The following is a 14,677-nucleotide window of genomic DNA, read 5'->3' on the forward strand; positions in this document are numbered from 1 at the left end:
GCCGGCATCGGCATCGCCGCCGGCATCGGCATCACCGGCACCATCGGCATCACCGGCACCATCGGCGTCACCGCCATGGCCCTGCGGGCGCTGTGGCTCCTCAGGCACGACCCCGCGGCCGGCGGAGCCGTGCTCTTCTCCAGGTAGCGGCGGCGGGGCGGAGGGAGGAGGGCTCGGGCACGGCGGGCTGGGCAGGTCCGCGGGTCGGGCTGGGCGCCCTGGGGGGGTTCGGGTGTTCTTGGGGGGGGAGAGGGTGCTCTGGGGTGAACGGGTGCCCTCAGAGGGTGCGGGTGGGTGTTCTGGCGGGGTATGGGTGCCCTGGGGGATGCTCTGGGGAAGCGGGTGCTCGGGGGGGTTCTGGGTGCTTTGGAATCAGAATCTTCCGGGGGGGTCCGGGTGCCCTCAGGGGGTGCGGGTGTTCTTGGCGGGGTCTGGATGCCCAGAGGGACCCGATGCTCTGGGGGGAGTGGGTGCTCTGAGGGGAGTCCGAGTGTTCTTGGTGCTCCCGGTGCTCTGGGGGGATCGGACGTTTTTGGGTGAGCGGGTGCTCTGAGGGTCCAGATGTTCTGGGAATCAGAATGTGCTTGGGGGTCCGAGTGTTCTTTGGGGAGGTCTGGGGTGCTCTGGGGTGTCCCGGTGCTTTGGGGAGTCCGTGTTTCGGCCGCTCCTCCCCTCGGTGCCGGGGGAAGTCCAGGGGAAACTCCCCTGGTTCACCGCGGAGGCTCCGGAGTGTTCAGAGCATCCTCGGGACCACAAACGGATGCAGAAACACCAAAACATTATGATGCTGAATAAATAAGTCCCCTGGCTCATCCCAGCGCCGCTGGATACTGTTCGCTTCTGACCCCGATTTCGAAAGTGTCTGGCTTCAGATCATGTGCTTTTGACTATATCTGGGTTTGGTTTTTGTACAACTTCTGCATTTTGCACCTGAGTTTGCTTGCTCTGTTCCTCTTTCTGTTCGTCTCTGTAAATATTTTAACCAGCTCTTCTCCGTCCTAACATGGAAAAGGATGAGGCAATGGTTATGGAATACTATCAAATTAACAAAATGGGCAAACAAGAAAACATTTTTTTTTGCTTACGTGTTACTTACGTTATCTTCGTATTGTTCTGTAACTGTACAAGAAGTAGACTTTTTTTCAGTCAGAAATTTAACTTTTCATTTGATATTGATTTTTCCATACAAATACAGGGGGTTTTAAAGTTATTGGAGGAGGCCACTAAGGAGCCCTCCAAAGGAGGAGTTTTCATTCAGAACTCTTCCAGAGTTTTAAGTAAGACTTAGGGCTAGACAGGCTGCTTTTGTTGGGCTGGCAAAATTTGTTGCCCTTTTTACCTCTGTGACTTCAAGGAAATCAGTTCCAAACAATGAGAGGAAAAATAACTGAGGCTAGGGAAAGTTTAAGAAAAAAAATCTGGATAAAGAGAGCTACAGTCCTAGTCTGAATTCAGTAAAACCAGAGAGAGAACCTAGGACTAAAGAAAAAACAACATAAAAAAAGAGCAAGTAGACTATCTTCCATCTTCAGGTGCAGACAGATCTCTACATTGGACATTCCTCTGATTGTTTTAGGATTAGTATTATGGTCCTTGTATTACCTACAGGACTAGAGATGAGGCCTCCCCTCTACAAACACAGATAAAGAGAAAGCCTTGTCCCAAAAAAGCAGGGAGTGTAATCACCAGGGAGGAAGGGGGGGCTGGTGACAGGGATATGTGAAGTAACTTGTCACACAGTGAGCGGCAGAGACAAGGAGCCCTTGCCCTTTGAAAGGGCAAACTATACTTGATGCTTCAAGTGATTTCCAGACTTAGATCTTTCAAGTTCCCAGAGGCAATAATAGGGCCGTGGAAGCCCCAAGTTTATCCTCCTAACTGACCTTAAATTCAACAAAGCACACAGACAATATAAAGAATGCGGGATCACATGGAAGCTGCTGGTTTCGGGACTTACGCGCTCAGCTGGAGATACGTGAGCCCTGATCTTTAACCTCGGGGAAGACATCGGGGACATCAAAGCATTCCCTTTTTTTTTTTTTCCCCTGAGCTGATCATAACTTAATTCAGGCAACAAGTATGGTGTCTCTCTTGAATCGCCAAGTCCCTGGAAACTTTCATCTTTTTAAGTTTGCCTCGCTTTCCGGAAGGGAATACTGGAAAACGGAGATCTGAAGGGCTAATTAATCATCTAATGGCTCAGCTACAGCTGGGAAAATTCAGTGGGAGGAGGAGAAGGTTGCTGAGGTGTGGGGGCAACTTCGACACACAGAGCAGAGGCACTGGGACTTGAGCAAGACAAAACCAGACTGAAATATCTCCTCTTCCCTTGTTTTGAAAACGTCCACCAAAAATAAGAGCTGCTCACCAAGGTTACACACAGCCTCTTATGAGCAACCTCTCTCTGGAAGGCCTCATAAATTATTGAGCTGCAAAAGCCAAGCACTTTGTTGCTTGGCTCTCCAGAATAGATGTGAGACTGCAGGGAGGTGTTTTACTGTCATCTGTATCCTGTTTACGGATTTTGTAGCTCTGGCTTCGCCCTGCCTGTGCTTGCTTTTTCCTTACTGGAAAAAAACCCAAACCCAAAAGCCCTAAATGCCTGATTAGGAATCAAAGAAAAAAAGCACAGTCACTGAAATTAAGCCTGAGGAAGTGTAGCTGCCTCCAGCTGGAGACTCTGCTACTCAGTTAAGGAAAGAGGGTGTAGGTGGGACTTAGAAGCAACAGGATAAGATCCATGGAAGTGTTCAGAAGCAGGAGGGAAGTGCTACAGATGGAGGTCATAGATATAACAAAGTACCACATTGCTGGGGTTGCAAGTTCCCTGGCAATTTAACAAACAGACTGTCAGTGTGACCTTAAAAAGATGGTATAAAAAGCAGAATAAATGAAAGCAACATGGTGCAACATAGCAGTTTTAAAATATGCTGTACCTTGTGTCTGCGACACGATTACATCTTAAATACTTGAAAAAAAATGAAATAGTCATAAAAGCTTTAAGTCACATACGTTGCATGTGCAGCGTGAAATCAGTTTTGTGCCCTGTCCACCCAAATTATACAGGCCTTGCTGGAAAAATTGGACATGTGTACAGTGAAATATTTTTGGATTTATAATATTGTAAAGATTTTTAGTTGATCTTGTTGATCAACTGTGTAAGCTCAGAACACCAACGGGAAACCTGTATATAAGTAACTTCCATTTTCTTAAATATCTGAGAACTTGTTTTCAGTGTGATGTCACCTCTTAGAAATATTTGGGTGTTGAAGTTTTGCTGCACTGGTGGGAGTCATTCATTAGTGTTTATTAATCATCCCGTGCCTTTGTGCAACAGGCAGGGGCAGATTCACATTTTATTTAAAAAAATGAGTGAATGTAGCTGCTCAAATTTTCCAGTAAAAATCCACGGGCTAGAATGAATCCTAATTACTCATTAAATACTTTTATTGATTTAGATTCTGATCCCATCAGTGTTTCTACCAAGTTGCTTCTGGCTTCCGTGTACACAAGGTTATTTTTAGGACCGATGGGTTTTGGAGAAGAGAAGAGAAACCCATCCTTGATTTTAACAGTAACCCAAAGATTTTTATAACGTTTTTGCTTTCTCTGACAGCCAGAAGAGGGATTGGAGGGCTCTGCTCCTGGCAACTCCGTTGGTATGACATTTTGGGTGAATAAATAAATAAACAGATAAATCAGAGGCTCTTGTTTCCTTGTCCCAGGCGTTACCCCACGGTCGAGCTGCGCGCCGAGACCTTCAACGGGTCCACGCACGTGCCGGTGCCCTCGGACGGCGCTTTCCTGAAGGCCCTGCTGTTTGAGCTGAGGCTGGTGGACGACCACATTTTTGTGGAGCATCGGGACACTTGCACTCGGATCGACCACTCCTCGGTGTATTCAGTGTCCACCGACTCAGGGGATCTCTGGCCTGTCCTTGCTTTCCAGAAGAGCGGGCTGATCTACGCTTGTCTTCCGCTGGTTGAGGGGCCCTTGGAGCCACGGCCTCCCCTCCTCACCGTCAGCGGGCTCTCCCAGGGACTGGCTCTTCTGTTGGGAATCATGGACTACATCTCTCCCAGCCGGAAGAACGAAGCTGAGATGAACACAAAGGTGGGCCAGCTCCGAAATCTGCTCATCCAGGCCTGCCCCCTGGGCACCCCCTTGAACACAAACATCCGCAGCCTGAACAGCTCCTTCGAGGACATCCAGGAGATGCCTGCGGAGAAGGATCAGCCGGCTTGGAGATCCAGCAGCTACAAAGGCAAACCTCAGGTCAATGTCTGCATCACTGAGAAGGTCAAGTGCATGCAGTATGACCAGAGGGATGTGGTGGACACGTGGCAGGTTTATGGAGCTGTAAACTGCAAGGTGAGGGTGTTTGGTGTGCAAGACCGAAGTAGTTTTTGTGGGACACTGAGAAAGTAAATACTTTTGTCATTTTACATGTGAAAGTAAAGTGAAATGGCTGTTTACTCCTCAGTAAAGTTAAGAAACTCACCAGCAAGTGTCTAATACTGTAATATTTCAGAGTGTACCAATATTACACATTAATTTGATGCATTAGTTTTATTTCAATTTTTACTGGGTTTTTTTTTCCCCGTAGCAGTGGGAGTTGGACTAGATGGTCTTTAAGGTCTCTCCCAACTGAAACCACTCTATAGTTCTATAATTCATGCATTTCTTTTCATTAACTACTTATAGGACTTAAGTGTCCAGCAGTAGTTACATTGCATATATTTTCCCAAATTTTTCTTATTTTAAAGGAAACAGGGAGAAATAATTTCATATAGTATTGGCATATAAAGACTAAGAAATGGTGGTGCTAACACCAAGTTTATTTCCAGCTATCTAATGAGCAATGTGTTAAATAATGATTAGAAACAGCATTTCTAAATATCTTCCACAAGTATCTTTACGTGAACATTTCTAATTAAGTTTTCTACCAGACAAATGTTTAATCTTCTATCCTACTTTATGCTATTACAACACCATTTTGAATGCACAAATGTTGGTTGTTTGGCTGACATAAGAACAGTTGATAAAGAATCTGGTGAAAGAAATGGATTGTGTAATTATTTTGAATGGTTTTATATGTGACAATGGTTTTCAGTGTAGAATCACAAAATGGTTTGGGTTGGAAAGGACCTTAAAGCTCATCCAATTCCAAACTCCTGCCATGGGCAGGGACACCTTCCACTAGCCCAGGTTGCTCCAAGCCCCGGCCAGCCTGGCTTTGAACACTTCTAGGAATGGGGCAGCCACAGCTTCTCTGGGCATTGTTTAATATTAAAATATCTCACAATGACCATTAATAGCAGGCTGGAATCCATTAAGTGGATGTTGTAAAAGTGACTGAATTAGTTAGACTGTCACCAAGTGTGTGATATTAATGTCTCAGTACTGATTGTCAGCACTGAGGTGAAGATTTTGAGTGTGGTTTTTATTTTTTAAAAACTATAAATATATTTTTGGACATCTAATTATGACTTGATGGAGGTATTTTAGAATAACTTCTCGACTTTGTTTTTTCAAGTGTGACATAGAGGGATCTGCACCAAAAGTAACCCTCACCCTGAACCTCCCAACCAACGCTCCTCCGCTCCAGGATATCGTGATCCATCACTGTGTGACCTCCATTGACCCTGCCATGCTCATGTCCTTTAGTGCTGAGCCACTGGATGATTCTGTGTACAATGGACCTTACAAATTTCCCTTCATTCCTCCTTCAGATTCTTTCAACTTGTGTTACTACACTTCCCAGGTAAGGACATCCCTGACCCTCGTCGTTTCCGAGTCTTCAAATCAGAATAAAACCCCCTGTGTTGTTGAAGCTGTGGGGATGAATTTGAGTCCAATACAAGTAGTAAAATCTTTTTTACATAATTAAATTTTTTTTTATATAACTAACTGCTTGGAAGGCACTTCAGGACTTGAATTGCCTGAGTTCAGGAGTTGCTGGTATTTTTGATTTCTTGACAACACTGCTCTAACTTTAAATGAACCACTTAAATGCCTGAATTAGACAAAATCTATCCAGGCTGAGATGTCAAGTGCATGTACCACAACTCTGTGCATTGCAAGCAGCCTTGAAGAGTTTGGCACAGTCAGTAATTAATATGTTTGGTTTTTAAAGTACTTCAGCCAGCAATGTAAACAGTAATATAATTGATCTTATGATGATGGTGTTAATATATCTTGAGAATGAATGCAGTTTTCTCCAGGTTCCTGTTCCACCAATTTTGGGATGTTATCAACTCGTTGAAGAGGGACCACAGATAAAAATAACAGTTAATTTAAAGCTCCATGAAAGCATAAAGAATTCTTTTGAGTACTGCGAAGCTCGGATACCTTTTTTCAACAGGTGAGAATAAAGAAATCCTAAATAAATTCCTTCCATTGCTCTGTGATCTTCCTGAAATGAACTTGTGAGGATTCAATATAACAGGTTATGCTCTATCACCAGCAGACACTGACCTTGCAAATGCTGGGAAGCCCCGTTGGATTTCCTGTAATTTCCAGAATACAGAATTGTACCAGGATGTTTGGTAACATTCCAGATACTTCTCTTGCTCATCCTGTTTCCCTGGGGGATTGTTTTCACGTGCCACAATCCTCCAGGTGGATTAAGCCTCGAGATCACTTCCAGCCTAGGGCTACCTGTTCCTTAAGGCTGCTAATCCCAGCTACAGATCAGCTTATCAAAAACATAGCTATTTCAAATTAAAACGATAGTTTTCACTTAAGCCTCTCTGACATCTGCCAGGGCTGCCCTGGCACATAATTATCATGAAAATTTAAAGGTGAGATGATACAAAGTGGCTGGTGCTGATCATAGTGTTAGTAAAACAGTATCAGTGAACTGAAAGATCAGCAACAGCCCCTTTGTGACTCCTGGGTTGAGACCACGGTGATCCCCTCCTGCTCTGTAATTTCTCCTCCTGAATCAGCAGTGTGCTCACATAGGGGTGGTTTGTCTCTATGCACATAAATAATGCCTTTCATCATTTGCTTGCTTTCTTTAACAAAATAGGTATTAAATTGTAGTTATTCCAATGGTTTTCTTTCTCCTCTGTCACACGTAGGGGCCCAATTGCTCAGCTGGAGTACAAAGTTAGTTATGGCCAACTGGATTTGTCCCGGGAGAAGAGCCTCCTGGTTTGGGTCATCGGTAAAGAAACACACCCTGTGCACTCTCCTTCCTCCCCAGTCAGTTCTCCAGAGTGTGGGCACAGCTGGAGCATTTCTAACAGATCCTGTTTCTGGCTTTAGGACAGAAGTTCCCCAAGTCTTTGGAAGTTTCTCTGACTGGAACCTTGTCTTTTGGCCCTGCAGGCAAAGAGCACCCTAGTGATTACATGTGCACTGGGAACACTGCTTATGTCAAAGTAAGTCAGAGGCTCTGGAAAAAGAGGCCTTAGTAGGCACTTTTTTAACTGCCTTGAGCTGGCTGTGAAGACACATCGGTTTAAAATCTTTATTCTCAGCATGGAGTTTTGTTTTCCTGCTTGGAGGATTTGACATCCTGTCCCTTTGGAGTTTGTTTCACACCAAGAGCATGTAGCACAGATCGCCAGTATTTGCACAGCAAGGGTGACAACATGCACCTGATCATGTTTTCCCTCTCTTCCTGTAGCTGCATTTTAGGATCCCAGACTTTACACTTACTGGATGTTACGTAGACCAGCATTCTGTTCAGATCTTTGTACCAGGGAAACCCAAAATTACTGCAGGTGAGTTGCTAAAAATGCCATTTATTTAACTACAACTGCATATTGAAGTTATGAACTGTGTGACAATGACCAAAATTATGGAGCTAACGTTGAACTTTTGTTCTCCAAAATTACACTAGCTGGGGCACAGAAGGCACTCATTAAACCTGAGCAGCTCTGCCTAATGGAAGCATTTTTATTTGTAGCTGCCTGTCTGTTGCAACTTCTGCCAGTCATGTCAGCAGAAGTCAGAAGTCTGTAACTGCCTTATAAAAGCTGTGGTCTGCACTGTTAATTTTGTGACAGGGCACATTCTGCCCCAAATTGTAACGCAGAAAAAGCAGCGTTTTCTTCCTGTGTGTTTTATACTGAGTGTGCAATTTATATTCATCAAGCAAAATCCAAGCCATTCACCTGCTTTTGACTTAACCTCTGTTTGAATTTTAAGCTCATGACTGATACATTAGTAAAGGTAATTGAAGCTGAGACTTTAAATGTCTCATTATCAGAAACGATTTTCAAATAATAATAAGAGTCTTACAGTTTAAAGAGGCCATTATACCTTTTCTGTAAACTGGTAAGGATGGATTAGTAATCACTTAAGTTGGATGAAGGAATGTCTGATTGTAAGGCATCCTGTAATGCTTATTTTTCCTGCCTTTTTTTTCCCCTTTAGCCCGGGAACTGATTTCTTCCGATTACTACCTCTGGAATTCCAAAGCACCAGCACCCATGGTGTACAAAACCTCACTGGACTAATTTGCTTGCAAATAATTTTTTGTATTTAATCAAAGCCTATAGTTAATGAGATTATGATACAGTGAAAATAAATATTTTCCAGCACTTGTGCTTTGTGTGTGTCCTTAAAATTTTCTGTTGAGGAAAAACAAAAGAGGGTTTTTTTAAAAACATAAGTCTCTTAAAAACATAAGTTGGTTTTTATATTGTTTAGTCCTGGATGACAGCCTAGAGAAGACAGTTTGAAAGGTACTTGCTGTGGCTGTTTTTACTTTCCCTTCTAAAACTAACTGGTACAAAATATAAGCACCTGGTGATAGAGACAAAGACTCCAGTTACTTCACTGGTTTTGTAAAGCAGAGAGCTCTCAGGATGGGAAAGGTTTTAGTATCTTATTCCTGTCCTGAAATCACAAGAATCTGATCAGACCCCAGACTAAGAGGACAGTTAAAAGCACGAGTTCTGTTATTTTCATAAGATTCCTACAGAATACATAGATAATTTATATGTCAATATAAATTGTCAATAAATTATCAATGATTTGCCACATTTTAAGAAGGGCAGCATGGCATGAGCAGCACCTTTGAAAGTGGAGATGACACAAGAGTCTTTATTGCCTCTGTCAGCAGAAGTGGTGACTCCCTTTCCCACATGCCTGTGAGCTGCTTGCTCAGAGGTGTGAACGTGTTTTTTCAAATCACAAGACTAGCTCTGGGCAGGCAAAATCAGCCAAGTTTGCTGGAGGTCCCAAAAAACATCACTGAGCTGTTTTACCTGGAAAAATAGGTGGAAAAGGACTCAATTTACAGAGACAGATCTCTGATTTTGAGAATAATATCTGCAGGAACACAGGAAATGGACTTTAGGAGAGTCATCAGGAAATGTGCAGATTCTGGAAAGCTGGTGAAGAGCTGACAGAGCCTGGAGAGCAGCACAAAAGCAGAGAATGCTGAGTAATAACCATGTGCACCAGCTGCTCCTGCCCTACCTCCTGCTTCACTGTACACCGTGTGATAAATCAGATTAGTGATTACGTAAGGAGAGAAGTTCCAAGCTATAATTTAAAAAATACTTAGACTGAGATAGTGATCTGATTGCTTGGTTGAATGTTCTAAAGGGTGGATCAATCCATGTGAAACACCGTCCAGCTGAAACTGCTGTGCAAACTCAGGAAACAGAACTTAGGAAACAGAGCTGTGCTGCAACCTGCTCCACACAGGTGAGGTGTCTGCTTTGCTCAGCAGGTGACAGGTGAATTAGTGATTTTGCCCTGGATCCAGCCCCTACCTGTTACAGTTGTCCGTGTGTTTGAGCACCAGGATGTGAGTGGGGAGAGGTGGTCTCTGCTGGAAGGGCTCAGATCATGCTCTGTCCACCAGGCCACTCGTGTTTCGTTTTCACCTACCCGTGAGAAAAGGTGGGAGCTCTGCACAGCAGCACTGGGGAGGGATGGCTCTTCTGGCTCAAAAAGTGCCACCCAAAAAAACGCTGGGAAGAAATGGGGCTGCCAAAACTCACAGTATGTTAGAAAAGGAGACCCTTTGCACTTAACAGCAGGGGGTTCTTCCAAATCCTGTTCCTTTTTGTTTCCCTCTAGCTCTCTCCTGGTTGAGGGAGTTGCAGTGCTCAGGAAGGGAGGGCTGTGGCTCTGGGTCACTTTGCACACACACACACCCATCAGTGCAGGTTTGGAGAGAGAGAGGGAGTGGGTGATCTTTCTCTTCTAGCCCTGAGCAGTTTTTTACAGCTTCATGCAAGCCATCACCTGTTTTGATTTGTTATCAGGGTTTGCTCCATAAACCCCTGGATTAGAATCCTTCCTGCAGTGCTCTGGGGCAGCTCTGTGCTAAGGGAGGTGAGGAAAGCAGCTCTGTCTGCCTGTTTTAAGAGAGTGGCTGAGGTGTCTCTGGCAGGTGTGAGTGTGCAGCACGCCCTGTTCTTTGGGAAGCACCATGGACGGGTCAGACAGCAAAACAAACCAGGTTAAAGGTGCCCACTTCATCCAAAAGCCTTGTGCAACAAGTGTGAGACACCCACGCTGCGGGGAGGGAAGTCAGAGGAAGCCTTTCCCTTGTCCTGCTGGCTACACTTGTCTTCTGGGAAGGGCCCATTCCCACGGATACTGCAGAAATATTTGTAAGGTAGAAATCTAGTAAAGTGAGCTCTATACTAAACTTAGTAGGCTTGGTAAATGAGATGGCTCACAGCTCAGGTGTGTCACAACTCAGGCAAAAGAGGGGACACTGGAAGAGTTCAAGGATTTATAAATGACTAAACCTGTCTGCCTCTCTCTCTCTCTGTTCCCTGGTAGTTGCTCAGACAATTTCACTGTTTCTCTACATGGTCTGACCACTTTTCCTGTTTTAAGAGAGAGAAAAAAAACCCCAAAACCTTCAAAACTTAAATCAGGAATTGATTAATATGATTGAGGGCTCATATGAGCCTGGGGACTCCATGGCAGAGCTGGCATCTAACAGTAGTTCTGGTGGGCTCCAAAGGTCATCAAGTGTCAGTGGTATTCCTTTAACTCTTCAATAAAATCCGCTAGTTTTTAACACAACAGTTTCTTTAAAAATGTGTTAAAGGGGGAAAAAAAATATTTCTCTTTTGTACAGAGTGCTGTTTCTTCTACAAGAGTGTTTGCTGCTTGGAGTGCTTTTATTTATAATTTCCTCACAGGTATAGACTGTATGAGATCTATGGAGATAGCTTCAAAGACTTCCAAAAATAAGTGGCCAAAGAGTTCTCTAGAACTTATGTTGCATTTCAGAGGGCCAGAGGAAAACTAAGATGGAAATAATTGAAAACAAGAAATGTAGGGACTTAAATAAACGTTGGGTTGCCAACCTGACATTTTCCCACATAAAATAATGTGTATAAATAAATAGAAGATATTATGTAACTCACTTCATTAGTTTATTTATTTGTTTCATTTCGTTAAAATTTGAGAGTAATGTAAGAAATGGCAATTAAAATTAATTGAAAGCAAATACACACTGTCAAGCTTTTTAGATTGAACATTCAGTTGGCAATGAGAATTGATGTAACAGACCTCTAAGAAATTACAATAATGCAAAATTCATGTATAACCCACCAAATCTCAGTAAAAAAAGCTGAGATTTCCAAATCCAGTGGTGAGGGGGATCAAACACGTTTTGGAGCCCCCAAGTTTTACTTAAAACTTTGTGGAAGGAATCAGGGAATTTGCACTGAAAGTCCCAGAGGGTGCAGTGGCTGAGAAGCAGCAACTTCTGCCAATGCTGAAACCATTTCAACCTTGTTGAAACCATCAGGGTTTGAATGAGGGTTTTTTTGGGGGGGAATAGATGTTCCAGCACAAGCAGGTGCCAAAGTGTGGATCCAAGAAGATACATGATACATGGTGAGAGGAGAAGAGGACCAAAAAGTGTCAAAAATTCCTAATATGTGGCTTAGGTGGGCACTGCTGTGGCCAGAAGGACCAGAGCAATCACTCCTGGAGTACCTGGCACTGGTGTGATCCTCACCAGCCAAAACAGCCCTTATTTCTAGGAAAATATCTAGACCCTGAAGCTCCTGAGAAATCCTGAGCTCACCAAGATCTCCAAGTCTCCCTTGTTCTTCACCCCTACCCCCTCACTACCCTGGTGTAACCTGCCTCTCCCTCAAAGTGTGGAGTCCAAGGGGTTCTACCAAGGTGCCACAGTGAACAAGGTGACAAGATGATACAGAAGATGCCAAGGTGACACAGAAGAACCTCTTCAGGTGTCTCATGTGCATTCTTCCCGCTCCAAATCCTGAGCTGTACCAGAAGAAAGACAGGACCAGGAAGCCCACCTTTCCTGACTGGGAACTACTGCAGGAGAACAGCTTCCCAGGCCCCTGGGAATACCATCCCTCCACTGTCACCTCAATTTGTCTCCTGAGTTTGCTTGTCAAGTGGGGAGGCAGAGTCAAACCATCACCAGTGTCCATGTGTGACACAAATTTCCCCTCCAAATTCCCAGGGCCTGTTCCTCTCACCACAGGAGGGATTTAGTCCGCCTAACATGGCTCCGTGTGGTCAAATTTGTGCCGGCTCTTACTGATCACTAATCAGTAATTTGGTGCTTTTCCAGTTTTCTGGAAGCTCTTCCCTCCCCCAGGATCCCAAGGCACTTGGTGACAGCCCCAAGATGGTATATGCCAGTCCCTCAAGTGTTTGGGGTAAACCCCATTCCTTCAGATAATTTGGAAGCAGCCACTTTTTTTACATAATTCAGCCCTTCTCTCCACTGCAATTTTTCACTGTTTTTCCCAGCACTAACTACTTTGGCTGCTTGTTAACAGTAAACATTGAAACAACAAGATATTAAACAATCAACAGCAGTTGTCCTCTGTTTATTCACACTGTCCTAGGAATTTCCCACACTTTGTCGTCTTTGTACAAGCCCTGCTGAGATTTAAGTCACGAGAGTTTGTGAGTAAGTCCATGTTTGTCCCTCACTACTCCCGCTGGCTCCTTCACCACCACCTCATTCTCTCATCCCTTAGAGGATGGACAAAATACAAGTGTATTTTCCAGCATCTTTTTGAGTGGAGTAAACCAAGCCCAGCCATCCTGAAAGTCCATCCTGAGAGCACCAGGACAGGAAATCCCTGCAGCCCTCAGTCCTAAAGAGGACATTAGATGAGTTTTGTGGATCCCAGTTTGGGAAGTGCAAGCTTCCTTGGAAGAGCTGCCATAGTCCCTGTAGGACTGTCAGTGGGAATCCCATAGGGGCACCTTGGAATTGTTCCTAAACTCCATTCCCTTCACATCCCCTGTGGTGAGTTGACTTTGGCTGGACACCAGGTGCCCTCCAAAGCTGCTCTGTCATTGCTCTCCTGAGCAGGACAGGGAGAGAAAATTAGGACAAGAGACATAAGGACAGGGAGATCACTCAGGTTCGACTTGGGGAAATGAATTTCATTTACTACCAGTCAAATCAGAATAGGATATGAAAAATAAAACCAAATCTTAAAAGATCTTTGCCCCACCCTTCCTTTACTCCAAGTTTCTCTGCATCCTCCCCCCAGTGGCACAGGGGGATGAGAAATGGGGACTGTGGTCAGTTCATCACAATGTCATCTCTTCTGCTCCTTTCTCCTCACTCTCCTCCCCTGTTCTGGCATGAGATCCCTCCCACAGGAGGAGGGACTTCTCCCACATGGATCCTTCTCATGGGTTGCAGCTCTTAATGATCTTCTTCCAGTATGGGTCCCTCCCACAGGGTCAGTCCTTCAGGAACAGACTGCTCCAGAGTGGGTTCCCCATGGAGTCGTGAGTACTGCCAGAAAACCTGCTCCAGCCTGGGTTCCTCTTCATGGAGTCACAGGTCCTGCCAGGAGCCTGCTCCAGTGTGGGCTTCCTGTGGGGTCACAGACTTCTTTAGGTGCATCCACCCATTCCAGCATGGGCTCCTTCAGGAGCTGCAGGTGGATCTCTGTTGCTCCATGGACCTCCATGGGCTGCAGGGGCACAGCTGCCTCTCCATGGGCTGCACCACGGGCTGTGGGAGAATTTCTGCTCCAGCGCCTGGAGCACATCCTGCCCCTCCTTCTGCGCTGCCCTGGGGATCTGCAGAGCTGTTTCTCTCACATATTCTCACTCCTCTCTCCCTCTGAGGTTCCCAAGGTTTTTTTTTCTTCCCTTCTAAAATACGTTATTCCAGAGGTGCTGCCGCTGTTGCTGATGGGCTCAGCCTTGGCCAGTGGCAGGTCTGTCCTGCATGTGTTTGGCACTGGCTCCCCAGGCCACAGGGAAAGCTTCTGGCATCTTCTCACAGAAGCCACCCCTGTAGCCCCTCACTGCTACCAAAGCCTTGCCACACAAACCCAGTACAACACCCCGAAGTTATTCAGGGGCAGGAAACAGAGAACAGAGTTTTAACTCTCAGTGGCTCCCAGTTTCAATGCTAAAAATTCCAGGGGCACAAGCAGGATCCTGTATGGGCCCAGCACAGGCCACTTGGATAGTGCATCTCCTTGATTTTCTGAAATTTTTCTTTCTTATTTCCACAAATACCATGTTGCCTTAAGATGCACTAATTTGCTGACTTTTTTGCAGAAATAAGTTGGTAATTCATGCAGAGGAGCAGGATCTGAGAGAAAAAAAGGCTTTGTACCCCCCCAAAAATGGGAATTCTCTCTCTTGTGAGCAGGCTGGCAATAAACCACTGCCTCTCTCCACCCACAGCCAGATCTAAAGGTCCAGAGGTTCATAGCTT

At 44.9% G+C, this 14,677-nt stretch overlaps 1 protein-coding gene across 1 annotated transcript; it reads left to right on the forward strand.

The window, feature by feature from the left end:
• The first annotated feature begins 48 nt into the window (after nucleotides 1-48).
• AP5M1 (adaptor related protein complex 5 subunit mu 1) lies at nucleotides 49-8,561 on the forward strand. The gene is made up of 8 exons (XM_027719739.2): nucleotides 49-143; nucleotides 3,726-4,371; nucleotides 5,537-5,764; nucleotides 6,225-6,364; nucleotides 7,086-7,171; nucleotides 7,273-7,388; nucleotides 7,637-7,733; nucleotides 8,389-8,561. Exons 1-8 carry the CDS (start codon nucleotides 76-78, stop codon nucleotides 8,469-8,471), a joined length of 1,464 nt encoding a protein of 487 aa, XP_027575540.1. The 5' UTR covers nucleotides 49-75; the 3' UTR covers nucleotides 8,472-8,561.
• Nucleotides 8,562-14,677: the final 6,116 nt, after the last annotated feature.

This window comes from Pipra filicauda, unplaced genomic scaffold (genome assembly GCF_003945595.2).
Source record: "Pipra filicauda isolate LSUMZ 115617 unplaced genomic scaffold, ASM394559v2 scaffold508_size1329835_pilon, whole genome shotgun sequence".
In the NCBI taxonomy this organism is placed as follows: Eukaryota; Metazoa; Chordata; class Aves; order Passeriformes; family Pipridae; genus Pipra; species Pipra filicauda.

Bases quoted from the DNA above. Each gene is read 5' to 3' on its own strand.
- AP5M1 (XM_027719739.2), top strand. From the start codon at position 76: ATGGCCCTGCGGGCGCTGTGGCTCCTCAGGCACGACCCCGCGGCCGGC. The intron at 144-3,725 runs GTAGCGGCGGCG...TCCTTGTCCCAG, and splicing joins GGAGCCGTGCTCTTCTCCAG to GCGTTACCCCACGGTCGAGC. The intron at 7,734-8,388 runs GTGAGTTGCTAA...TTTCCCCTTTAG, and splicing joins GAAACCCAAAATTACTGCAG to CCCGGGAACTGATTTCTTCC.